This window comes from Polypterus senegalus, chromosome 10 (assembly GCF_016835505.1).
Source record: "Polypterus senegalus isolate Bchr_013 chromosome 10, ASM1683550v1, whole genome shotgun sequence".
NCBI lineage: Eukaryota > Metazoa > Chordata > Cladistia > Polypteriformes > Polypteridae > Polypterus > Polypterus senegalus.
The window spans coordinates 22,434,877-22,461,181 of record NC_053163.1 but is presented as its reverse complement, the minus strand read 5'-3'; the positions used below and the strand labels follow the sequence as shown (position 1 = coordinate 22,461,181).

Here is a 26,305-nt window from a genome sequence, read left to right as displayed (position 1 = left end):
GCGCCGACATGTGGTTGGGAGAGTCGATTCTACAATAAAATAAAAATAAAAAGAAGAATACAGTATACCCCCAAAATTTGCGGGGGTTACGTTCGTAGAGCACCCGTGAATTGTGAAACTGCGACTTTTGGATGTGGTTAAAAATGCCTTTTAAATGCCTATTTTTATAGTTTAAACCCTAAATACAGTATGCTCCAAAGCACTTTAATTCCATTGCAAACTTAGCTTAATACAATGTAAAGGTAAACCGGTATACTGTACAGTACTGTACTGCTATGTCTCCAGCAGTGCTAGAATGTAAAATACCGCTATACGTACTGTAGTTCATGCTTGCGCGTTTTCTTTGTTATGCACTGTCGTTTTCTTTGCTATAAGTAGAGTAAATACATAATAATTTCATTTAATTAAAATACAGTAAAATGTACGGGTACACACCAATAATGAATGATATTGATGATGATGAAAGATGTGCAGTACGATGCAGAAGATTTAAAACTCCTCGGGTGGCGCCTCTTTTTCAGGCACTTCAGGAGGAGTCGTATCTTTGGACAGGTCTTCTTCTGGTGGGGTTTCGTGCTGGCTTTTCTTTATAGGTTTCAGGAACATTGTGATGGGAAGTTGCCGTCGTTGTTACTTCATGGTGGCGAGGAGCGTTTTATGTGTCTGAATGGCAGCATCGATGCTATTATTAACTGTGAGAGCCCGAACCATATAGGGATCCCATGCTTCATTCATCCCTTGTATCTCCTTCGATGTCCGAATAATTTGGGACAGATTGATCCACAATGCCAATGCAGATTCCATCCTGACGATATTTTTATTCCTTATGGTTGTTACCGTTTTGGCACTATCGCAGAAACTTACAGATGCGGTACTCCAGTTCGCTGCCTCGTTCTTCTTTATGTAGCATGTGGTGCTTTCATTAATGCCATAGTGGCGCGCTACTGCAGCATAACGTTTTAGTTCCCGGAGCAAATTGGAACACTCTAGACAAGAACAGGCCATTCAGCCCAACAATGCTCGTCAGTCCTATCCACTTATTTCTTCCAAGAAAACATCAAGTCAAGTTTTGAAAGTCCCTAAAGTCTTACTGTGTACCATGCTACTTGGTAGTTTATTCCAAGTGTCTATCGTTCTTTGTGTAAAGAAAAACTTCCTAATGTTTGTGCAACATTTACCCTTAACAAGTTTCCAACTGTGTCCCCGTGTTCAACCTTCTCCTGGAATGTTTTAAACTGCTTCTGGTGCTTAGGCTCAGAGCCAGACGCCTTAGAAGGTGCCATCTTGTGCTTTTAAGAATAACAAAATGGAAAACACGAGGACACTCAGCTGGAGATGCGTCACAGGGCAGCAGTCAATCAGCAGCAAGGAGAAATGAATAACGCTCTCGCATTGGCTACTTTCACCATCCTAAACCGCATTTCCCTCAGCCGTTGCTTCCTGTACTCTCTACAGCATGGTATTGCCACGAAAAAACAAAAGAACGAGAGAATGATAAATCAAAAGGCAGTCATTAGCAAACAAACAAAGATAACAGGCAGTGACAGTGCAAAATTCACAATTGGTATGCCAGTTTGAAAAGGTAAATTTTGAGGACAGTTTTAAAATGTGTTATTGAATTGAGCTGACGTATATGAGAAGGAAGAGAATTCCCGAGTTGAGGAGCACTAGGAGAGACACTCGAGATACCATAGAACAAAGTTTGATGTGCGGTACAGAAAGTCGATCTGCAGAGGAGGATCAGAGTGAGCGAGAGGAGTGTCAGTTTGTAGGAGATCAGTGAGATAGGAAGGAGCGAGGTTGGAGGTCAATCCGAAAGCGGATAGTAGATGTCACGTAGTATATGTGTACCAAATTTCAGGTCAAACGGTTTGTGAGCTACAGGTGATTTAAAATCCCAGACAGACAAACAGACAGCCACAGCAGCGTATTATATAAGAAGATATAACCTATAATATTTTATTCCATAGGGATGGGGAGTGGCTGCCATTTAATCACTGCTATTGCTGTGTGTTTGAAGCACTCAACCAAGAGGCTCGTTTCCAATTTTCTGTTTTTCGCAAATGAACTGCTGTTCTAAACTGCTGTCAGGCCATCATGGCTGTTTGCATTGCAGAGGGGTGGGTTGGTTTTTGTGTTGTTTTGTGAATCACAGACAATCAGATTCCACGAAAGGCTGTGGTAACAAACCATTGTTATGATAATGCGGTTTGCATGTTAGTTGTTAAGAGGCAAAGGAGGGCTTGTTCAAGTTCAGACTTTCAGAGACCATTCCTTCCATTTGCACCTTTCAGCTGAGAGCGTTGTGTGGGGCTCAACTCGGACAGACAGCTGTGAAAGTGGTCTTCACCTAACCCAGCCGAATTATTATGAGTTGAATTTATTTTTTCTCTATAATTGGGAGCACATGTTATTAAGGGAGTGAAATACGAAAAGACAATTTCCCCTCGGGGACTAACATAGTATATCAAATCACAGTTGAGCACCACATTGCATCACCTGACAGTTGAGTTGGAGGGGATGTCACACTTGACAAGTGCACTTGCTGGTCTTGTCACCTCAGCAGGTCAGATTACACGACTAGATGTGGCAGGCAACACAAAGTTTTTTGTTTTTTTTTTGTTTTTTTCTTTTTATTTTTTCTTCCTTTTTAATCATTTTGGTTTTGTGTATATATATATATATATGTATATATGTGTGTATATATATATATATATATATATATATATATATATATATATATATATATATATATATATGTACTTATGTATTTAAAGAACTTGTGCAAAAAGCCAGATGTCTCCCTGGGGACCAATAAAGTTCAGTCTACCTAGAAATCCCAGGGCATGTCAAACTAGATGACTTTCCAGCACATTTTCACATTTGTAAAAATTGTGTGCTCGCCTCTTTTATTAATTTTTTGATGGCCAATAACGCTTTTTCCAGATGGAGTCGGTGCCCATGCAGTGTTTTTACAAGTCTGGTGAGCTCACCATTTTTCATGGACCCCTCATTTTTTTTTTCTCTTTTTTCTAATTTGATTTGTTACTTAAAACCAATGGATCACTCTTCTGTTTGTGAGGTCGAAATCTCCCGCATTGCTTATTCCTCATCGCCGTGTCCTATGCATTGAACTTTTGGATGAGCATTCATTGGTTGGCTGCCCCTCTGACTAAACACAAAATCAAAACTGTTTGTTTCAGTCAGCGCGAGTCGTGGACTAGTTGGAGTGAGGCGCTGGTTATTTCAGACTAGACGACTGGCCTTCACAGGAGCTCACCGGACTGCCTCCGACTCGCTAAGATTATGTAAATGAAGGGGGAAACGGGGTAAAGTCATCTAGTGTGACCTGACCTGACAGCACAGACTCAAACCTGTCTGGTTTTATCGAGGTGAGTTGCAGACTGATTAGCCCGAGTAGCTGGGTTGGTCAAAGTACATACAGACTTGTTAAGGTTATTTAAATGATGTCTGTGCCTGAAAACCACTAGAAAAGACGTCAAATGTAACATGTGACTGGCCGTTCCAAACCTGCAGCCCTCACTTCAGTAAACACTGAAACATGCCAGCGGTTGTAGACTGTGTAAGATATGATCCTTCTTTCTGACCCTCTTCTCCTTTTTGTTTTGGAAAGTGAACAGCTCTCACAGTGGACACCCAACACGCAAGAAGCCTGATGTTCTTGATTCCTCAAGTCACGCAGTTAAGAGTAAACCCCAGAAGCCTGTTAAAAAAAATCCAGGTACAGTGATGAAGTAATGGGCATACTTCTCGGGTGGGTGGAAATGATCTGTGCTTTAATGTTTGAATTTGCATTTCACTTTTAGGCCCCTACAAAGATCAAATCACTCTTGCAAAGTTATTTCCATTGGGTTAGTGAACCTCAGAACTCGCGTTAATTTCCACACCAATGCAGAGGGATGGGTACAACTTGCCATCCAAATTCCACACATGGCAGACTTCCCAAGACCATGTGAGATTAGCAAACTTCACAATAGTGTTTTTCTGTAGCTTTTAAAAGGTGTGCAGAAGACAAACTAGGCCAGTCCTTTCATTTTAAAATTCAGATTAAAGTCCGTGTTATGAAGCCACACTTAACTTCCACTCTGTTGCTGACATTAAATGCCAAGCTGAAAAATAAAGCCACTCTGATATAGTGTTGTTGTACTGGGGTCCTGGGGTGACCCTCTTCTCACTTTTAGTCTCTTTATTATGTAGACTTGAACGGAGTGCCCCCCTTGTATGTTTGTTCTTACCCGCCTGATCACTGTCAGAGATAGATAGGTATTCATTTTAGTATAGTAAGCAGGATAAACTAGATAGATAACGACATTTATTTCTAGAGCACATTTTCATACAAATCATGTCGCTCAAAGTGCTTTACAGGATGAAGAAAGAGCAAAAAGACAAAATAAATAAAACATAAAATTAGGCAATTAATTAACATAGAATAAAAGTAAAGTACAATGGCCAGGGAGGACAGAAAGTGCTCCACTGTATTAGCCTGGCGAATTTCTATCAGTCCGCTATTCCAGATTTTAGGTGCTTAACAGCAGAAGGCCATCTCACCACTTCTTTTAAGTTTAGCTTTGGAGTTACAAGCAGACACTCGTTTGCAGATGTAAGGTTACAATTTGGAGTGTAAGACATTCAGAAATATAAGATGGAGCAGATTATTTAAGGCTTTGTAAACCATAATCAGTATTTTTAGATGGATTTTTAGATAGATGGACTTTTTGGCTACTCTTTTATATTATTTTTTGTTATATATTGTAATAAACGCCAGGCATCAGTGAGCCCCAAACCCTACACATTCACAAAACACAGTCCTTGATCAAAAATAAACCAACCTCCAAAAGTATTAAAGATAATCTCAAAAATATTAAAGATAATCTCAAAAATATATTCTCTCACCACCACACTGCCCTCCTCCAGTCGAGTGTTGCCCCTCTACCACCCAGCTCCGACTCGCCTGAATAAGGGAGTGCGGTCCCTTTTATTAAAGTCCCTAGAGTACTTCCGGTGCCAGGGCGATTGCCCAATGGAAGTACTTCTGGGTCACATAAAAGTCCATTATTTGAATAGGGAGCTTGTTTCCTTGGAACCCCCTCTTGCGGCACCCCATGACCCCAGCAGGGCTGCCCTGCCAAACTGCATTTCCCGGCATGCCCTGCTGGCTTCCCACTGGTTTGGGATATCCGGGACTGCTGCCATCTAGCATGCTGGGGGAATAACAGTTCCCTAGGGATCTCTCTGCTTCTATAGGGGCTGTCCGTCCATCTCTTCCTTCCAGTTCTGCATCCTTTCCTGGCCGGAATGTCCATCCAGCCCGTGTGGCATCAACAATATCCATATATATTCATGGCATTCGTAGTCTGAATCACAATCTGATTGTATGGGTGGTTACCTACCAGGTAATGCTGGTGGTTGGTCTGCAAACATCCGCCACGGTGCCCTCTTTCAGTTGCGAGAAGCAGATCATTGAATGGTTGAATAGTTTACTGTCAATGCAGTGAGTGTGTACACCTGATGAGCCCAGAATTAGGGCGAAACACGTGTTGGTTACTCTTGGCATCATTTAACAGTAAACTATTCAACTATATATATACAGTTGTGTGAAAACTATTTGCCCCCTTCCTGATTTCTTATTCTTTTGCATGTTTGTCACACAAAATGTTTCTGATCATCAAACACATTTAACCATTAGTCAAATATAACACAAGTAAACACAAAATGCAGTTTTTAAATGATGGTTTTTATTATTTAGGGAGAAAAAAATCCAAACCTACATGGCCCTGTGTGAAAAGTAATTGCCCCTGAACCTAATAACTGGTTGGGCCACCCTTAGCAGCAATAACTGCAATCAAGAGTCTTTTAAAGCGCTCTGGAGGAATTTTGGCCTCTCATCTTTGCAGAATTTTTGTAATTCAGCTTTATTTGAGGGTTTTCTAGCATGAACCACCTTCTTAAGGTCATGCAGAGCTTGAGTTGACGAACAGATGGCGGACATTCTCCTTCAGGATTTTTTTGGTAGACAGTAGAATTCATGGTTCCATCTATCACAGCAAGCCTTCCAGGTCCTGAAGCAGCAAAACAACCCCAGACCATCACACTACCACCACCATATTTTACTGTTGGTATGATGTTCTTTTTCTGAAATGCTGTTTTCCTTTTACGCCACATGTAACGGGACATTTGCCTTCCAAAAGTTCAACTTTTGTCTCATCAGTCCACAAGGTATTTTCCCAAAAGTCTTGGCAATCATTGAGATGTTTCTTAGCAAAATTGAGACGAGCCCTAATGTTCTTTTTGCTTAACAGTGGTTTGCATCTTGGAAATCTGCCATGCAGGCCGTTTTTGCCCAGTCTCTTTCTTATGGTGGAGTCGTGAACACTGACCTTAATTGAGGCAAGTGAGGCCTGCAGTTCTTTAGATGTTGTCCTGGGGTCTTTTGTGACCACTTGATGAGTTGTCGCTGCGCCTTGGGGTAATTTTGGTAGGCCGGCCACTCCTGGAAAGGTTCACCACTGTTCCATGTTTTGCCATTTGTGGATAATGGCTCTCACTGTGGTTCACTGGAGTCCCAAAGCTTTAGAAATGGCTTTATAACCTTTACCAGACTGATAGATCTCAATTACTTCTGTTCTCATTTGTTCCTGAATTTCTTTGGATCTTGGCATGATGTCTAGCTTTTGAGGTACTTTTGGTCTACTTCTCTGTGTCAGGCAGCTCCTATTGAAGTGATTTCTTGACTGAAACAGGTGTGGCAGTAATCAGGCCTGGGGTGGCTACGGAAATTGAACTCAGGTGTGATACACCACAGTTAGGTTATTTTTGAACAAGGAGGCAATTACTTTTCACACAGGGCCATGTAGGTTTGGATTTTTTCTCCCTAAATAGTAAAACCATCATTTAAAAACTGCATTTTGTGTTTACTTGTGTTATATTTGACTAATGGTTAAATGTGTTTGATGATCAGAAACATTTTGTGTGACAAACATGCAAAAGAATAAGAAATCAGGAAGGGGGCAATAGTTTTTCACACCACTGTGTGTGTGTGTATATGTATATATATATGTATATATATATGTGTATATATATATATATATATATATATATATATATATATATATATATATATATATATATATATATATATATATATATATATATATAACTGCTCAAAAAATTAAAGGAACACTTTGAAAACACATCAGATCTCAATGGGAAAAGAAATCCTCCTGGATATCTATACTGATAGACTGGGTAATGTGTTAGGAACGAAAGGATGCCACATCGCTTGATGGAAATGAAAATGATCAACCTACAGAGCACTGAATTCAAAGACGCCCAAAAATCAGAGTGAAAAAATATGTGGCAGGCTAGTCCATTTTGCCAAAATTTAATTGCAGCAACTCAAAATTGTATGCAGCACTTTGTATGACTCCTGTGTTCTTGTATACATGCCTGACAACATCGGTGCATGCTTCTAATGAGATGACAGATGGTGTTGTGGGGGATCTCCTCCCAGATCTGGACCAGGGCATCACTGAGCTCCTGGACAGTCTGAGGTGCAACCTGGTGGCATTGGATGGACCAAAACATAATGTCCCAGAGGTGTTCTATTGATTTAGGTCAGGAAAGTGTGGTGGCCAGTCAATGGTATCAATTCCTTCATCCTCCAGGAACTGCCTGCATACTCTCACCACATGAGGCCAGGAATTGTCGTGCACCAGGAGCCACTGTACCAGCATAGGGTCTGACAATGGGTCCAAGGATTTCATCCTGATACCTAATGGCAGCCAAGGTGCCTTTGTCAAGCCTGTAGCGGTCTGTGTGGCCCTCCATGGATATGCCTTCCCAGACAATCATTAACCCACCACCAAACTGCTCATGTTGAATGATGTTACAGGCAGCATAATGTTCTCCATGGCTTCTCCAGACTCTTTCACTTCTGTCACGTGCTCAGGGTGAACCTGCTCTCATCTGTAAAAAGCACAGGGCACCAGTGGTGCATCTGCCAATTCTGGTATTCTATGGTGAATGCCAATCGAGCTGCATGCTGCTGGGCAGTGAGCTCAGGGCCCATTAGAGGACATGGGGCCCTTGGGTCACCCTCATGAAGTCTTTCTGGTTGTTTGGTCAGAGACATTCACACCAGTGGCCTGCTGGAGGTCATTTTGTAGGGCTCTGGCAGTGCTCATCCTGTTCCTCCTTGCCCAAAGGAGCAGATACTGGTCCTGCTGATGGGTTATGGACCTTCTATGGCCCTCTCTAGCTCTCCTAGAGTAACTGCTTGTCTCCTAGAATCTCCTCCATACCCTTGAGACTGTGCAGGAGACACAGCAAACCTTCTGGCAATGACACGTATTGATGTGCCATCCTGGAGAAGTTGGACTACCTGTGCAACCTCTGTAGGGTCCAGGTATCACCATGCTACCAGTAGTGACACTGACTGTAGCCAAATGCAAAACTAGTGAAGAAACAGTCAGAAAAGATGAGGAGGGAAAATGTCAGTGGCCTCCACCTGTTAAACCATTCCTGTTTTGGGGGTCATCTCATTGTTGCCCCTCTAGTGCATCTGTTGCTAATTTCATTAACACCACAGCAGCTGAAACTGATTAACAACCCCCTCTGCTACTTAACTGACCAGATTAATATCCCATAAGTTTCATTGACTTTATGCTATACTCTCATTAAAAAGTGTTCCTTTAATTCTTTTGAGCAGTATATATATATATGTAATGTATGTGTGTGTATAAAATAAACCAACAACAGAAACACACAAGAACTTGAATAGGAGAGCAGCTGCAGGCCTGTGGGTGGATGTCCGATGTGGTCGGATCTGCCCAGTTGTACTGCAGGTTTACATTTAAAGGCATTGACATTCAAACACGGCAGGTCCATCGTATTGTCTCTACAAATTCAAAATGCTAATTGAAGTCCCCCTAGTTCAGGGGTCCTCAATCACGGTCCTGTAGATCCGCAGTGGCTGCAGGTTTTTGCTCCAACCCAGTTGCTTAATAAAAAGCACTTATTGCTAAAGTAACACTTCTGCTTCACTTTAGTGATTTTGAGCCCTTATTGCTTAATTTTGTCTTAAACAGCTATTTTAATTGCTCCTTATTATCAATAACATGCAAATGACAAGAGAGAGTAGCATTTCTCCATTTAGCTTATTTACATTTACACCTGTGTGTATTTATCTGCACTATTGGGTTTAATTAAATACTTGGAAGAAAAATGAAGAGAAAAAAGTGAAGGACTGAGAATTACTCGTCCATTTTAGCCTTCAAATCATTTGCATGATAGAAAGGGAAAGAAAATCTAGGATATGAGAATGACCTGACATAGCAGAGTTAATTTAATTTCATAGCTTGTTAGTGCTTTATTGGCAAGAATTGCTTTCTAATTAAGCAACCAGGTCAGAACAAAAACCTGCAGCCACTGCGGCTCTCCAGGACTGGGATTGAGGACCCCTGCCTTAGTTGAGTCAGTGTCATGCTGGGATCTTGAGTGATTGACTGGTATTGTAGTTGAGTATGTCCCGTTTCTTTTACATCTTTAACCCCATCTTTAACCCCAGAGTAGAGATGTTAAACTTTTTATTCATACATCGATTAACTTAAGATTTCTAATTGTGCCCAAAACATAACGAGAATAAAATGAGTGTTGTCAAAATACAACCTGATTAATAAGCTTTTTCAGTAGACTATAGACAGGTGGCTGTCTATCTTAGTATGTTTATTGGTCTCTGGTTCGTGTGGTCTGGTATGACACGTGGATGGAGTGGTAGAGACCCAGCATGGCTGTCTGCATGAATTGGGTAGCAGAGACCTTGAGCTGCTTTGTTAGCGTGAATTTCTGATGGCTCGCCTTTTTTGATGTACTTGTTCTACAGTTCCCCATTAGCTCAGGCAGACTCGGCCCCCATTTCTATCCCAGGCTATAACTAACCTGCTTGTCCTTTCATTTCAGCCACTTGTATCTCCACTAGCCACCACCACCAACCTCCCAGGCTGTTTTCCTGAAAGGAGAAAGAGTTGTAGTGCTGAGCAAACTGCTGTGCTGTGAGGTGCCCCTCAGAAGCTTGTCTTCTGATTGGGTTGTGACTTTGGGTCTGCCACATCTCTTCCTATCAGTTTCTTCCGGTTCCCAGTTGCCTCTGGGTTGTGTACAGCACCATACTTACTGATACTTTTAACTTTTTTTGTGCAAATTTCTCTAAATGAGAGGCCTACACTTCTAAGGGTAGTAATGCTCTGTCTCATTTCATTTGCTAATTGCCATTTTCTTACCATTACCAGTGGAATTTACAACTTTCTACAGTGTAATATTGCCCAAGTACTGTACTTCAGATCTGTTCCAACTCTGTCATGTTTTAAAGAAGAGTTGGCTGATCGGTAAGTTACATGATAGGATACAAACATTTTGGATTTTAATTAAAAAAAAGGAACTTAAATGCTTTTAGTTTTCAAATGTGGAATAATACCACCAAAATGAATTCAGTGCAACATGCACTTTGATTCCTTATGGCATAAATATAAATCCAGCATGGACTTGATATGTGTGTGTGATGTGAATGAGGAGGTGATTGGATAAGAGTGTTCAGCAGTTCAAGTGGGTGAGACGTGGGGTCTTTGTCAAAGCCGAGGAGTGGTGCAGGGAGTACTTGATCCATGAGAATATGGACCCCGCTCAAATCTGTTTGATGACCCCAGCTGTATGTCATCGGGTGGCACACAAGTGGGGTGATTAGGTCATGCTGGGTAACACAAATTGAGAAGTAGGATTACATCAAAAAAAAGTTACCGTGCAGCAGTTTGGCCACTAGATGTCACTGTGAGACACATACATTTTTTGTTTTTCTTTTTTTTCTTCAAACTGCAGCATAATGTCTGGCTAATGGCTTTTTTATTTCTTTGTTTCCCAAGAAGGGAAGCATATTTCACAATATAAAAAGTTTTATAATTCCAGTCGGACCAATTTGCTACGCTCCGTTTCTTTGGCCAACCGCTATGTTTTCAGTCCTTAAGACTTCCCTATCTGGTTGAGCTTCCACAGAAGAGCGTGCATAATACATCTGGAAACGTCTGTCTGCTTGGGAGAAACCTGGGTGATGCCAGTTCATCATCTTGCGTCTTGTTGCTCTCCTCATTCTTGGCATGATGTAAGATTTGCACATACAGTGGACGACTGCCTCGTCTATTAGCATCTCACCTCTACACCACTTTTTCTGTTTCAGTTCATCATTTTGGTTCAACCTACACATGATGCCATTGATCATTAGCACCTTAATCAAGCACCGGGCTATATACAGTCAAAGTAAAAAGTATGTGAACCCTTTGGACTGATCTGGTTTACTGCATGAATTGGTCATAAAAAGTGATGTCTAAGTCACAGGTACTGATATACACAATGAACTTAAGCCAATGAAACACATAAAACAAATTCTACTCTTTCATGTCTTTATTTTACAAACGCATTCAATGTTCACAGTGGTAGTGAAAAAAAAAGTAAGTGAACCTGGGGATTTAATAACTGGTTGACCCTCCTTTGGCAGCAATGACCTCAACCAGGCGCTTCCTGTAACTGCACATCAGACCTGCACATCGTGTGGGGGAATTTGAGCCCATTCTTCCCTGCAGAACTGCCTTAACTACTCCATATTCTTTGGTTGTCTTCTGTGTATTGCTCTCTTCCAAGTCGTTCCACAGCATCTCAATAGGATTGAGATCTGGGCTCTGACTGGGCCACTCCAAAAGGTCGAGTTTGTTCTTCTGAAGCCATTGTGCTGTGGATTTGTTGCAGTGTTTGGCGTCATTGTCCTGTTGCATCACCCAGCCTCTTCTGAGCTTAAGTTGACGGACAGACACCCTCACATTATCCTGGAGAATTTGTTGATAAACTTGTGAATTTGTTTTCCCCTCAATGATGGCAAGCTGTCCGGGCCCTGATGCAGCAAAGCAGGCCCAAATCATGATGCGCCCTCCACCATACTTTACTGTAGGGACGATGTTTTGATGTTGATATGCAGTGCCCTTTTTATGCCAAATGAAGTTCTGCTTGTTCCTCCTAAATAGTTCAATTTTGTTTTCATCACTCCACAAAACATTTTCCCAGTACCGTTGTGGAGTGTCCAAGTGCTCTTTTGTGAACTTCAGGCGTTCAGCAATGCTCTTTTTTGATAGCAGTGGCTTCTTTCTTGGTGTCCTGCCATGGACTCCTTTCTTGTTCAGTGTTTTGCGTATAGTTGACTCATGGACAGAGATGTTAGCTAGTTCTAATGACTTCTTCAAGTCCTTTGCTGTCACTCTAGGGTTCTTCTTTACCTCATTGCTGACTTTGCATTGCGCTCTTGGGGTCATCTTGGCTGGCCACCCACTTCTAGGCAGAGTAGCCACAATAACAACTTGTCTCCATTTATAAACAACTTGCCTAACAGTCGACTGATGAATATCTCAAATCTTTGAGATCCAGCCGTATGTAGATTAACAATTCTTGATCGTAGCTCTTCAGACAGCTCTTTTGTGCGAGGCGTGATTCCCATCTGGATATGCTTCTTGTCAAAAGCTCAAACTCAAAAGTGCTCTGAAAATCTGTGTATCTTTAGTTATATACAGTACAATACAATACAGTTTATTTTTGTATAGCCCAAAATCACACAGGAAGTGCCGCAATGGGCTTTAACAGGCCCTGCCTTTGACAGCCCCCAGCCTTGACTCTCTGAGAAGACAAGGAAAAACTCCCAATAAAACCTTGTAGGAAAATGGAAGAAACCTCGGAAAGGCAGTTCAAAGAGAGACCCCTTTCCAGGTAGGTTGGGCGTGCAGTGGGTGTCAAAAGTAGGGGTCAATACAATACAATATACACAACAGAACAATTCCTTAAGACAGCATAATAAAAATTTTAGAATTACGGTTTAACAGTAGATGATATGACATAATTAGGTTTGGATATTTTTAGAGTCCTGGAGACCTCATCCATCTAGCTGCATCTCCATTTGGCCATGCCACGGCTGAAACATTGCTCGATGAAAGGACCCTCTTTCCCATGATTCCTGTGATCCTCCATCAGGGATGACTTTACCATAGGCAGGCAAACAACTTGGCAGGTGGGCGTGGCACCAATGGCCACATTTGGGTACCGAGAAAGAAACAGAATAGGTGAGGGTTAGTATTCAAATATAATTATCATGTTACTTATGTTATAGTGCTAATGACTAACAACAGAGATGCAGTATGTACAGTTAATCAGCAGCTCTAGTCAGGATATGCTAAACTGAAGTAGTGAGTCTTCAGCCGGGATTTAAAGGCTGAGACCGAGGGGCATCTCTTATGGAAGCAGGAAGACCATTCCACAGTTTAGGGGCCCTGTAACTAAAAGCTCGACCTCCCACTGTTATTTTATTAATCCTTGGAATCCTAAGCAGACCGGCATCTTGAGATCTTAATGTGCTCAGGTTTGTAAGTCATGATAAGTTCAGACAAGTAAGCGGACCTTGGCCATTTAATGCTTTATATGTTAAAAGGAGGATTTTGAAATCTGCCCTAAACTTAACTGGGAGCCAGTGTAAAGATTTAAGAACTGGGGTTATGTGTTCATATTTTCTTGTTCTTGTAATAATTCTTGCAGCGCATTTTGGATTAACTGGAGGCTGTATAGAGAACAGTTTGAACAGCCAGTGAACACCGCATTGCAGTAGTCAATCCTACTAGAGATAAATGCATGAATTAATTTCTCACAATCCTGTTTATTTAGAAAGCGCCTTAATTTCCTAATATTTTTAAGATGGAAAAACATGTTTTGGACGACTTTGTAATATGCTTTAAATGACATGCTAGAGTCAAAGATAACTCCTAGATTGCGGGCTGATTCAGTAAAATTAATTGGGATTCCAACTGAGTTAAATGACGACAAAATATTGCTGTGATCAGCGTCATTCCCTCCAACAATTAACATCTCTGTTTTATCTGTATTTAAAGACAAGTAGTTCTCATTCATCCATTCCTTTAATTCACTAACACAACTAATTAAAGACAACATCGGAGAAACTTCATTTGATTTAAATGAAAGGTATAACTGGGTGTCATCTGCATACAGTGAAAATTAACATTATGTTTCCTAATGAGAGATCCCAGTGGAAGCATGTAAAGTGAAAACAGTAAAGGTCCCAGTACTGAGCCCTGACACACCATATTGAACTTCTGTGTATAATGATGGAGTACTGTCAGCACATTTCTGTACATACTGGAATCGATTTGATAAATAAGAACTGAACCAAGCGAGCACGGGCCTGTAAGCCCAACATCTTTTCTAGCCTGTGCAGTAAAATAGAATGGTCAATGGTGTCAAATGCTGCACTTAAGTCCAACAACATAATTACAGTGGAATTTCCTTCATCAGAGGATATCAGAATGTCATTTACAACCCGTGTTAGTGCCGTTTCTGTACTATGACCAGTGCGAAAGCCAGACTGGAATTTCTCAAATAAATTGTAATGCGTAAGGTGTGACTGAAGCTGACTGGCGACTACTTTCTCTAGTATTTTAGAGAGAAATGGTAAATTTGAAATAGGCCTATAGTTATTTAGTATGTGTGGGTCTAGGTCTGACTTTTTAAGTAAAGGTTTAATGACTGACACTTTTAGTGCATCAGGTACTGTGCCATGCAGTAATGAACTATTGATAATGTTAGAATGGTGCTAAAGAACATCCATTGCACTTTTACTAGTTTTGTTGGCACTGGATCTAGGGAACAAGTAGTGGGCTTCATTTTAAATTAAAGTTAAGACTTCCTGCTCAGTTACAGGATTAAAATTATTAAAGTGCTGAATGCAATGTGAGCAGGGTCTGCTAAGCTAGTATTTGGTTTGTACTGTGATGCTGAGATCTGGGATCTTATATTTTTAATTTTCTCATTGAAGAAGTTCATAAAGTCTGTACTGCTAATATCTGTTGGTATTTTGCACTGTTGATCTGAATTCCCATTTGTTAATTTAGCCACTGCTCTAAAAAGTACCCTAGGATTTTTATTATTGCTATCTATTAATGTAGAATAGTATTCTGAGCGAGCTTTAAAGAGGGCCTTTTTATATTTATTAACACTCTCTGTCCATGCAATTTGAAAGACATGTAGCTTTGTTGTTCTCCATCTGCGCTCCAGTTTTCGACACTCTAATTTAAGAGCTCGAGTGTTTTCATTAAACCAGGGAGAGTTTCTATGTGCTTTGATTACTTTTGTTTTTAGGGGAGCCACTGTGTCCAGAGCATCTCTCAAGGTCACATTATAATGTGATATTAGCTGATCTAAATTGTTTTCCACGTTTACATTTGATGTTAACTGATCTAAATGGTTTTCCACAATTACACTCGACTTACTCAAGGTATCTATAAATTTTGAAGCAGAATTACAATCTAGATGTCGCACTGTCTTTGTTTTAATCTGCGAGTGCTGGCATGGGCAGAACTAAATCAAACGTAATTAAGAAGTGATCGGAAATAACTACATTTAATGGAGTAATATTTAAATTTTGAATTTCAACTTTGTAAGTTATAATTAAATCTAATGTATGGTTATGATTATGAGTTGGACCTTTGACAATCTGACAAAATCCTACTGAATTTAACAAATAAGTAAAACATTTGCTAAAAGTGTCAGTTTCCACATCAATGTGTACATTAAAATCCCCATCAGAACTACGTGATCATAATTTATAGCCAAATCAGACAGAAGGTTGCTAAATTCAGTCATGAACAATGAATATGGCCCTGGTGGTCTGTAGACTAGCACTATAATTGTGTTGGAATCTGTTTTAATATTTAAAATGAATGCCTCAAAGGATGTAAAGTTGCCTAAATTTTTAGGAGTGATTTGCATTTTGTTACAATGAATTATTCCAAGGCCTCCTCCTCGACCAGAATCTCTAGACTTATGAAGGAACGAGTATCCATCTGGTGACGCCTCAGCTAGGGAACAGTGTCACATTTACTAAGCCAGGTTTCAGTAAGAAGACACAGATCAGATTTTGTACTTAATATTATATCATTTACCAAAACAGCTTTAGTGCCAAGAGAGCGAATGTTCAATAAACAGCATTTAAAACTGCATGGTTCTTTCTGAACTGCTGATATATTTTTGTTTTAATTTGAATTAAATTTCTATTACAGATGCCCCTGGTGGAGTGTCTGGTTTTATCCCTTGGTCTAATTATACACCTTATTTTTGGTTATCAATTAATTTATGGTTTGTTTCAAGACTAAATTTACTGGATGCCCCACAACAGGGATTATGGGTAACAGCTTCAGGAAAATAACAGGTGGGATAAACAACAGCCTGTGATTTAAGATCACATGACTGCGGCCTGGATGGTGCTCTAATCAGTCAACCAGGCAGTTTTGCTGCCATATTTTGGGATAATACATAAGATCCCTCCAGTTAGGATGAAGACCATCTCTTCTGAAAAATCCAGGCCTTTCCCAAAAATCATCCCAATTGTTCACAAATGCTATGCTTTTATTTGCACACCAGGTTTCTAGCCAGCAGTGAAAGGAATGCAATCTGCTATAAATCACATCCCCTCTATACAATCTTGGTAAGGGACCAGATACAATTAAATTCCGACATTTTGTTTTAGCTTTGGTGCATAGAGAGATGAAGTTCGCTTTAATACCTCAGATTGCTGTAAATAAATATCATTAGTGCCGACATGCAGCAATAAGGTAGATACTTCATCGTCGGCAACACGGTCCAATGCGCCTTTATGCCAGAAATCTTGGCCCCTGCAAGGCACTTAACATTAACTGCTGGTTTAACATAGTTTGGAATTCTAACATTCCGCACTATGGAATCGCCAATTATGAGCACTTTATTATTCTCAGTTTCCACAGGCTGCGGAGAGCTGAGAACCTGTTCTGGGTCCAATTGGTGACCTGGGTGCTGGGGACTAAATTTTGGATTCTTAGACCCCGTCTTACTGTTACCCACTCGCCCTGTGGCTGAATTGGTGCTGCTGATTTCGGCCTCGCACTGACTACAGTGGGACCTGGAGAGACTGAAGCAGAATCAGATGTAGCCGAATTGTCTAAACAAACCGAGTCGATCCAATTTTCGGTTTGCCTAATCGCTATCAGATTCCTAACGCGGTCCTCCAATTCGCGTATTTTCCCGACCAACTCTAAATTAACTAAACATTTTTGGCAGGTGAAGCTATCTGCACTGTCGGCCGGAAAACCTGAGCTGTACATACTGCAGGACACACAACATATAAACGTGCCCTCGATGGGCAGAGAGCAGATAGAACTTACATTAAATGTTGAAGTCATCTTTGCCGTTTTATAGGTGCTTCTCTTTCCGTGTTGAGCTGAATCACCGTCGCTTTAAGTTTCCACCACCCGCTAAGCGATCGACTTTAATTTCTCACTGCCGGTTATTTCTACTGGTCAGCTGCGGCTTTACCTCAGGTGAACTTGCTCGGTGCTTTCAAAGGGCTACGTGCCTGTGGGAGACGCCGCCGCTCTCTGCTTCCGCGCTGATCCGCTCTCTGCTTCCGCCGCTGATCCGCTCTCTGCTTCCGCTTCGCTGATCCGCTCTCTGCTTCCGCCGCTATATGAGACTGTGTTTGTTCATTATTGTGACTGACATGAAGATACAACCATGTTTTATGTGGGAATTAGACATAAATAGAGATCATTCCTATTCACATACTTTTTACTTTGACTGTACCTAAGAATTAAATATATAATATATATGTGTGTGTGTGTGTGTGTTTGCATACGAGGGGGAGTCAAGGCCTGGATTTCAGCAGAATAAAAGGTTTTGTCTCGTACTCACAACCACTTGTGCACCGCTTTCTTCTTGTCATCGGTCTTGAATCGACGACCACCCAGATGTTTTTATTTTTAATGGTCCAAAAAGGTAGAAATCACACGGTGCCAAATCTGGTGAATAAGGAGGATGTGGCAATACCTCAAACTTCAGTTTCTCCAGACAAGCCTTGGTGTTCTTAGAAGTGTGTGGGCGAGTGGGTATTGATTGGCAGCAAAAGGACCCCTTGAGACACCAACCCCCACCACTTGTATCGAATAGCAGGCTTCACATTGATCTCCAGCAAGTCACAGTAACTTGCACTAGTGACTGTAGTACCCCTCAGCATGTTGTGTTCGACAGTAACTCGTGTGCATGAGAGGTTGAGCAGACAAGACGAAACCTTTTATTCTGCTGGCACTTCTAGGCAGGGTGGTGCAAGTGCATTAAGAAATGACACTTTTGTTAGGGTTCGGTCCATTTTCTAATAAATGTCATGTTCTCGCTTTAGCTTGACAACCCCCACCCCCCCAGTGTTTGTGTGTATCATTTCTAACTGGGAAGTCCTCCGTTACCGTGTTGCTTTCTTTGCAAACATTTCAATGTTTTCTTGTATTGCTTTACTTTTTACAAAAGGAATATCTGGAGCTCTTAAATGCGCTGACGTACTCAGACTGCCAAAGTCTCTTGCACAGTACTTCATATAACGTGGAGAAAAATCAGGTATTCCCTTTTAGAGTGACACCAGTGTGTGTGTATAATATACCAGTGTGTGTTTTTTTTTGTTTTTTTTGTTTTCTTTTCTGAATTCCAGGCGGTTCAAAGAAACTTAGCCAATCAGAAGTCTATGATTTAATATCCTCAAGAAATGAGCTACCCATCATCTGTAAAGGCAAAACCGGAGTTCTGCACAAAGACAAGTTGGCCACCAAAGGTAATTCTTCACTCTCTTGAACAATCCATTTAAGGTTTTTTGGATAGTGAAAGAACCTTAATTTTGTAATTGAAGGGGGTTACTGTTGTGATGCCCAAGTTGCCCACAGCTGGCATCTTTCCATCTTGCACCTGGACATTGATATTCAAGACTAAGGATGGACCAGGCTGAGGGAGCAAACAAGTGAGAGACTTACTTAGCAAAGAATAACGAGGCTTGGAGAACATAAAGTGCTTTTCCAAAAACTGCTACAAATAAGTCATAAAGTTGTGCCAAAAAAGGGTTTAAATAAATACATAATCCAATAAATAGGTTTAGATTGTCCAAAACGGAAAGGTAACATCACTGTCAATTCTATCGCATTGTTTCTCCATCCTCATCGTGACTGTGGGCATCCCATTGATCTGCCACCACACCTGGTACCCACAGACCCATCGCTGCCTCCTCCACCAGTCAGTGCAGCTCACAGAGCGCTGTGCCCACTCCTGGATGCCACTACATTGAGACCCTATCAGAACTCCTGGCCTCGCCAGCTGACAAGAGCGCATTCACCTCTCTGTAAACTCGTCGGCAGTAAGGACGCTGGCCACTTCGTCGTCCTCCTCCATTTACCTTTCACACACTTGGCGGCCGCTTTCTGTCTCCATTTTGTTCTGTCAGTTTCTCTCCCTTGCACTCAACTTGATTGTTGTGCTGCTGTCGGCCTGTAATCATTAATTAGCCCACGCGCATGCCGTCACATCCCCATCCTGCATTGTCCGGAGATAAAAGGGAATGTGCCGCCACTAAACAGGATGAACGATTGAAACAATTCTCGTCTGTTCACACTTCGCCCTACTTGTCTCGTGACAACCCGTACCGTTTTCAAAGCCCACTTAGTGCTGAGCGCAGTTGCAGATATTCCACAATTTTGGATTGTTACTTGCCCCATGTAAATTGTAGTGGTGGCCGAGGAAAAAATAAATTGATCTCATATTTTGGTGGAAAAAGAACAATCCTGCCTTCAACTCTAAAGCAGTGTATCATGGGAATGTGCCTTTCCTGTTTAGTCGTCTTTTTGTTTTGCTTATTTAGGCTATTATTATCTTTTTTTTTTTCCAGTTCTGCTCCAGCCTAAAATGAATGACAAACCCAATGTGTATGACGTGTGTTTTATTGTTCACTATTTAAAACATAAGGTTATTTGTTGGAAAGGATAAAAAATCTCCAAATCATGCCTGCTGTAGACGAAATTAAACCAAATGGTTATTCTTATGTTATTAAAATTAAAAGCATAGGAAGGCACATCTTTTTAACTTCATGATAACCACTCACTGAAGGAGATTAAATAATAATTGAAAAAAAAGCAAGTTGTACTATTGATTTTATGATATTATCTGATGTACTGCTATTAAGGAGAGCTGACATATTTAAACAAATAACTGCATTGTATAGAATGATAATAAATCGTAAACTGCCTCATTGAGCTCAGTGCTGCTATGATAATTAATTGGATAGAACGGTTAGAAAACTGATGGGTGAGTTCATTCATTTTTGTTTTTATGCCAGCCCTGCACTTTAGTGCAGCCACATCTTCCCACTTTGAGCTCCATGCTGCCAGGGTGGGCCTTGGCTCCCCGTGACCCCCGATTGAGAGGTTAGAAAATTGAGGGGTGGATTTTTTTTACTTTCTTGTATACACACTATAGAGAGTATAGGAATCGTGAAAAAAATGGACCTCGATTTTGATGAATCAGCGTTTTAGAACTTCCCGAGTCTGAAAATACCAGTTCTGAAATTCTGTCTGTCTATCTGTGCGTAAACACGATAACTCAAAGGCATTGACGTCGGTCAACGAGATTTTGTACACTTGTTTTATCATAATAAGGAATCTTATCGACTTTTAGGCTACTTCTGGTTGTACTTGAAAATTCACGAAAGTATTCAGTTCAACTATGGTTATAATTACAGATAGATGATTCAGATTTTGTGTACAAACCGGATTCCAAAAAAGTTGGGACACTATACAAATCGTGAATAAAAACTGAATGCAATGATGTGGAGGTGCCAACTTCTAATATTTTATTCAGAATAGAACATAAATCACGGAACAAAAGTTTAAACTGAGAAAATGTAGCATTTTAAGGGAAAAATATGTTGATTCAGAATTTCATGGTGTCAACAAATCCCAAAAAAGTTGGGACAAGGCCATTTTCACCACTGTGTGGCATCTCCCCTTCTTCTTACAACACTCAACAGACGTCTGGGGACCGAGGAGACCAGTTTCTCAAGTTTAGAAATAGGAATGCTCTCCCATTCTTGTCTAATACAGGCCTCTAACTGTTCAATCGTCTTGGGCCTTCTTTGTTGCACCTATCTCTTTATGATCGCCAAATGTTCTCTATAGGTGAAAGATCTGGACTGCAGCCTGGCCATTTCAGTACCCGGATCCTTCTCCTACGCAGCCATGATGTTGTGATTGATGCAGAATGTGGTCTTGCATTATCTTGTTGAAAAATGCAGGGTCTTCCCTGAAAAAGATGACGTCTGAATGGGAGCATATGTTGTTCTAGAACCTGAATATATTTTTCTGCATTGATGGTGCCTTTCCAGACATGCAAGCTGCCCATGCCACACGCACTCATGCAACCCCATACCATCAGAGATGCAGGCTTCTGAACTGAGCGTTGATAACAACTTGGGTTGTCCTTGTCCTCTTTGGTCCGGATGACATGGCGTCCCAGATTTCCAAAAGAACTTTGAATCGTGACTCGTCTGACCACAGAACAGTCTTCCATTTTGCCACACTCCATTTTAAATGATCCCTGGCCCAGTGACAACGCCTGAGCTTGTGGATCTTGCTTAGAAATGGCTTCTTCTTTGCACTGTAGAGTTTCAGCTGGCAACGGCGGATGGCACGGTGGATTGTGTTCACTGACAATGGTTTCTGGAAGTATTCCTGAGCCCATTCTGTGATTTCCTTTACAGTAGCATTCCTGGTTGTGGTGCAGTGTCGTTTAAGGGCCCGAGATCACGGGCATCCAGTATGGTTTTACGGCCTTGACCCTTACGCACAGAGATTGTTCCAGATTCTCTGAATCTTCGGATGATGTTATGCACAGTTGATGATGACAGATGCAAAGTCTTTGCAATTTTTCGCTGGGTAACACCTTTCTGATATTGCTCCACTATCTTTCTGCGCAACATTGTGGGAATTGGTGATCCTCTACCGTCTTGGCTTCTGAGAGACACTGCCACTCTGAGAAGCTCTTTTATACCCAATCATGTTGCCAATTGACCTAATTAGTGTTTATTGGTCTTCCAGCTCTTCGTTATGCTCAAATTTACTTTTTCCAGCCTCTTATTGCTACTTGTCCCAACTTTTTTGGGATTTGCTGACACCGTGAAATTTTGAATCAACATATTTTTCCTTTAAAATGATACATTTACTCGGATTAAACGTTTGATCTGTCATCTACGTTCTATTACAAATAACATATTGACATTTGTCATCTCCACATCATTGCATTCAGTTTTTATTCACAATTTGTTTAGTGTCCCAACTTTTTTGGAATCCGGTTTGTAGATATTTATAATGATGAAAAACAAACAGATATGGAATTTGAGAAAAATTACTCAACCGGAAGTCGTATTTTATCTAAACAACCATCCGAATTTTTTGTATCATGGAATTATAAATGTGTACACGATATTAAAAACTGTATTCAATATAACACATTCTTTCAGTAATTATTAATCTATACATCATCAGTTTAACAAACTTGTAAACTTTGAAAATGCCTTGTAAATATAAAGATGTAATGGGAACAATAGGCTGCTACGTCCACGTCATGTTTCTGGTAATACATTTGATTTTATATTTTTTTATTTACACCATCATTATCATAATTAAATGTAGCTCAATGCAGTTCTACCAATTTATTGTAACAAATATTATATAATACACTTTTTCTATGTTTTTAGGTGACTGTAACTCTTTTTTTACTTTGCACATAATCTTAGTAATACGTATGTAATCATGATAAAATTCCACCAACGTTTTCGACCTCCCTAAGTGTGAAAATATTTTAATATAAAGTTTGATTATAAATAAAGATAAATGATTGTGTATTGATATTGTCAGTTAGTTATGATGAGAAACAAAGGGAGATGATATTTGAGAAATATTGCACAACTGGAAGTGATTCTAACGACCTTTTCCTTCATCTCCGTATCTGAGAGTGAGAGAGTCGAGGAAGACTCATTTTTATTTATTTATTTTTTTAAAATAAAAACTGACCCTGTAACTTAATTGCAGCCACATTTCTAGTCACCTGCTCACGTATAGCCGACTTTTCTTTGTCCACCAGCTTTGCAAGATTCCATATGCAACATTCTGCTTAACACTACAGCTAAGCTGTAGGAAGTACTTTAAGATAGAGAAGCTTTTATCTGTGGCACCTCTGCACGAGAACCACCTTTTTCCCACCTTCTTGGATGTACTCGGCTTTTAATGTTTGTAAAACATTCCAGATTAAATCACTTAACATAGACAACATCTTTACATCCTATGAACAATTACATTCTTAACTTTCCAGCAACACATTTTTTCACTACCTTCAAATTAGAAACTTTGTTAAACAAAACCTGCCTGGTTTCCCTCACCCTCCACCTCCCTCTATGCTGGAAAAATATTGATCAGTCTTGAGGACAGCATCTCCTTAAAATATAAAACTATTTTACAGTCCCTCCCTTTCTAAGATCCAAGAGTACAGTGGATCTCTCACTCAACATCTCAGAAAAGTGGAAGGCAGCAATGCACAGAATTGACTCGAGCTCCATATGCACAAAGCATACAATTAGTCAACTTAAAATCATCTGTCTCACTTAAAATTGTCCAAAATGTTTCCAGGACAAGATCCAACCTGTGAACGTTGCAATCAAGCTCCAGCCTCACTGTGTCACATGTTCTAGGCCTGCACCAAATTAACATCATTCTGGACCAACATCTTTAAATGCCTTTCAGACAGCCTGGGAGTCACAATCCCTCCTAATCCACTAGCAGCTGTGTGTGGTGGGCTCACAGAGGGGCTCAACGTGGAGAAGGACAAACAAACTGTGATTGCCTTTACTTCACTATTGACACGTAGGCTTATCTTGCTCAACTGGAAGAATCCCAGTTAGTGGGTAACTGATGTTAGATATTATCTAAAATTAGAAAAAATCAAATTCTCTCTTTGTGGATCTGTGCAGAACTTATGCAAAACCTGGCAGGATCTCCTCGACGACATTTTAGAATACGCATTTAAAGCACTGAGGAAGCGGATTCTCTCTACCTACGTTTTTAAATTCTATTTATTTTCATTCATTTTTTATCCACATATCTTTACTTTTATTAACGTTTTACTCTGCTGGCCTAGCTTTCTTTTTCATGGGTGGTGGTTGATTTGTTTCAAACCTAGTTTTGTTAAACTTGACTTGCTTGTTTGGAATGTTATTTGATTTTAATAAAATGTTAAAAGCTAAGCTGACATCCAGTACTACGCCCTCATCCTAACCCGCGTCTGTACCACGACTTTATTTTAGGTGAACCTTCCATATATTTCCAGGGGGGTTGGCTCTTTCCTGGAGAATTTGAAATTCTGAGTGGAAACGCAGCCGCTAAACACTGGAAGAAGAGCATCTGTCTCAACGTAATGGAGCTGAACAAAGTAAGTTGACTCTTCCATTATGACCGCTGTTAAGAGGGGCAGAGTGCTGCCTGGTAAGTGGAGACCCAATAAACTGCCAGATTCGACCTTCTTTATCCATTTGGGTATAGACAGTAGGCAGTGTGGTATAGCAGTTAAGGTTTTATCTTCAAACTTTAAGGCTGTGGTTCAAATCCCACTACTTGACACTCCGTGACCTGAGCAAGTCACTTGACCTGCTTGTGCTCCAATTGGAAAAAAACAAACAAAGAAAGAATATGAAATGTTGTAAGTTGTCTTGGATAAAGGAGTCAAATAATAATAATAATAATTAATAATAAAATGACAGCCTGCTGCTGTGAATGTGTTGTTTCATGTAATGCAACTTCTGATCATGTTCACCACATATTACCTTTGTGTGTTTGTAAGTCTGTGTATTTTACCTTTCAGCAGTTCAAGGCGTTACTGAGCGACTCCAGCGCTTGCTTCCCCAGGATCACTTTGTTCACATTAATTGAAGTAAGTCAGATGACTAACTAAGGGTGAATGTCCATAATCTCCAGCACAACTACTGCCTTTCTTCTCTATTCTGTGGTGACAAACCTGAGAATATGCACTGGTGCTGATGAATGTTTAAATACGAGGAAAGATTAAAAGAGCTGAGCCTTTACAGTTTAAGCAAAAGAAGATGAAGAGGAGACCTGAGTGAAGTGTTTAAAATTATGAAGGGAATTAATCAAGTGGATCGATACGGTGACTTTAAAATGAGTTCATCAAGAACACGGGGACACAGTTGGAAACTTGCTATGGTAAACTTCACACAAACCTTAGGACGTTTTTCATTACACAGAAAACCAGAGACGGGTGGCGCAGTGTGTAGCGCTGCTGCCTCGCAGTTAGGAGACCCGAGTTTACTTCCTGGGTCCTCCCTGCGTGGAGTTTGCATGTTCTCCCCGTGTCTGCGTGGGTTTCCTCCCACAGTCCAAAGACATGCAGGTTAGGTGCATTGGCGAGCCTAAATTGTCCCTAGTGTGTGCGCACGTGTGCCCTGCCGGGGGTTTGTTTCCTGCCTTGCGCCCTGTGTTGGCTGGGATTGGCTCTAGCAGACCCCTGTGACCCTGTAAGTTAGGATATAGCGGGTTGGATAATGGATGAAAACCAGAGACACTTGGAATAAGAGACCACGTAGTGTGGTAGACAGAAGGACTTTAGCGGCTTTTAAAACTCGACTTGATGTTATTTTAGAACAGACGTCCCCAACTCCAGTCCTGGAGGACCACCGTGGCTGCAGATTTTCATTCTAATCCTTTTCTTAATTAGTGACCTGCTTTTGCTGCTAATTAACTTCTTTTGAATTCATTTTAATTGACGTGATCTTGAAGACTCAGACCCATTAGTTGTTTTTTTCCTTAATTAGCAGCGAAACAGTAATGGGATACAAAATGAGCCAAAACAACTGGTGTTCATCATACAATATCTAAAGATAAAGAAAGATGAAGGTCTCAGGAATGCTGATCTGCTCAGGTCCACAAAACATTTGACCAGAGCTCTTAGAAAAGAGAAGATGAACAGTTTCAGAAATATCTGCTATTGCACAATGAGAGCAGCAACAAGCCATGGAATTAAAGAACGGGTTTAATTAACGACAAGGATCAGCACTTCATTAAGCAACTGGTTGGAGTTTGAGGCCCTGACTTAGTTGGTCTTCTGTTGGCTCCCTCACTTCACATTTCATTTCTGTTTGGGTGCCATTTAAAGAAAGAAAGAAATTAAACAAATCAGAGGATCAGATCTTTAAAAAGAAAAAAAAGGTGAGTCAAAATGAATTCAGAAGAAGTTAATTAGCAGCAGAAACAGGCCACTAATTAAGAAAAGAGTTAGAATGACAACCTGCAGC

General features: G+C 40.6%; 1 protein-coding gene across 1 annotated transcript in view; it reads left to right on the top strand.

Moving 5' to 3' along the window:
• The window catches only part of LOC120536927 (tripartite motif-containing protein 5-like), a 45,514-nt gene that overhangs the window by 15,678 nt on the left and 3,531 nt on the right, over nt 1-26,305 (top strand). Inside the window, exons 5-8 of the mRNA XM_039765506.1 lie at nt 3,635-3,742; nt 18,620-18,739; nt 24,305-24,429; nt 24,859-24,927. Coding sequence (XP_039621440.1) covers nt 3,635-3,742; nt 18,620-18,739; nt 24,305-24,429; nt 24,859-24,927 — 422 coding nt within the window. The remainder of the gene's footprint in view (nt 1-3,634; nt 3,743-18,619; nt 18,740-24,304; nt 24,430-24,858; nt 24,928-26,305) is intronic.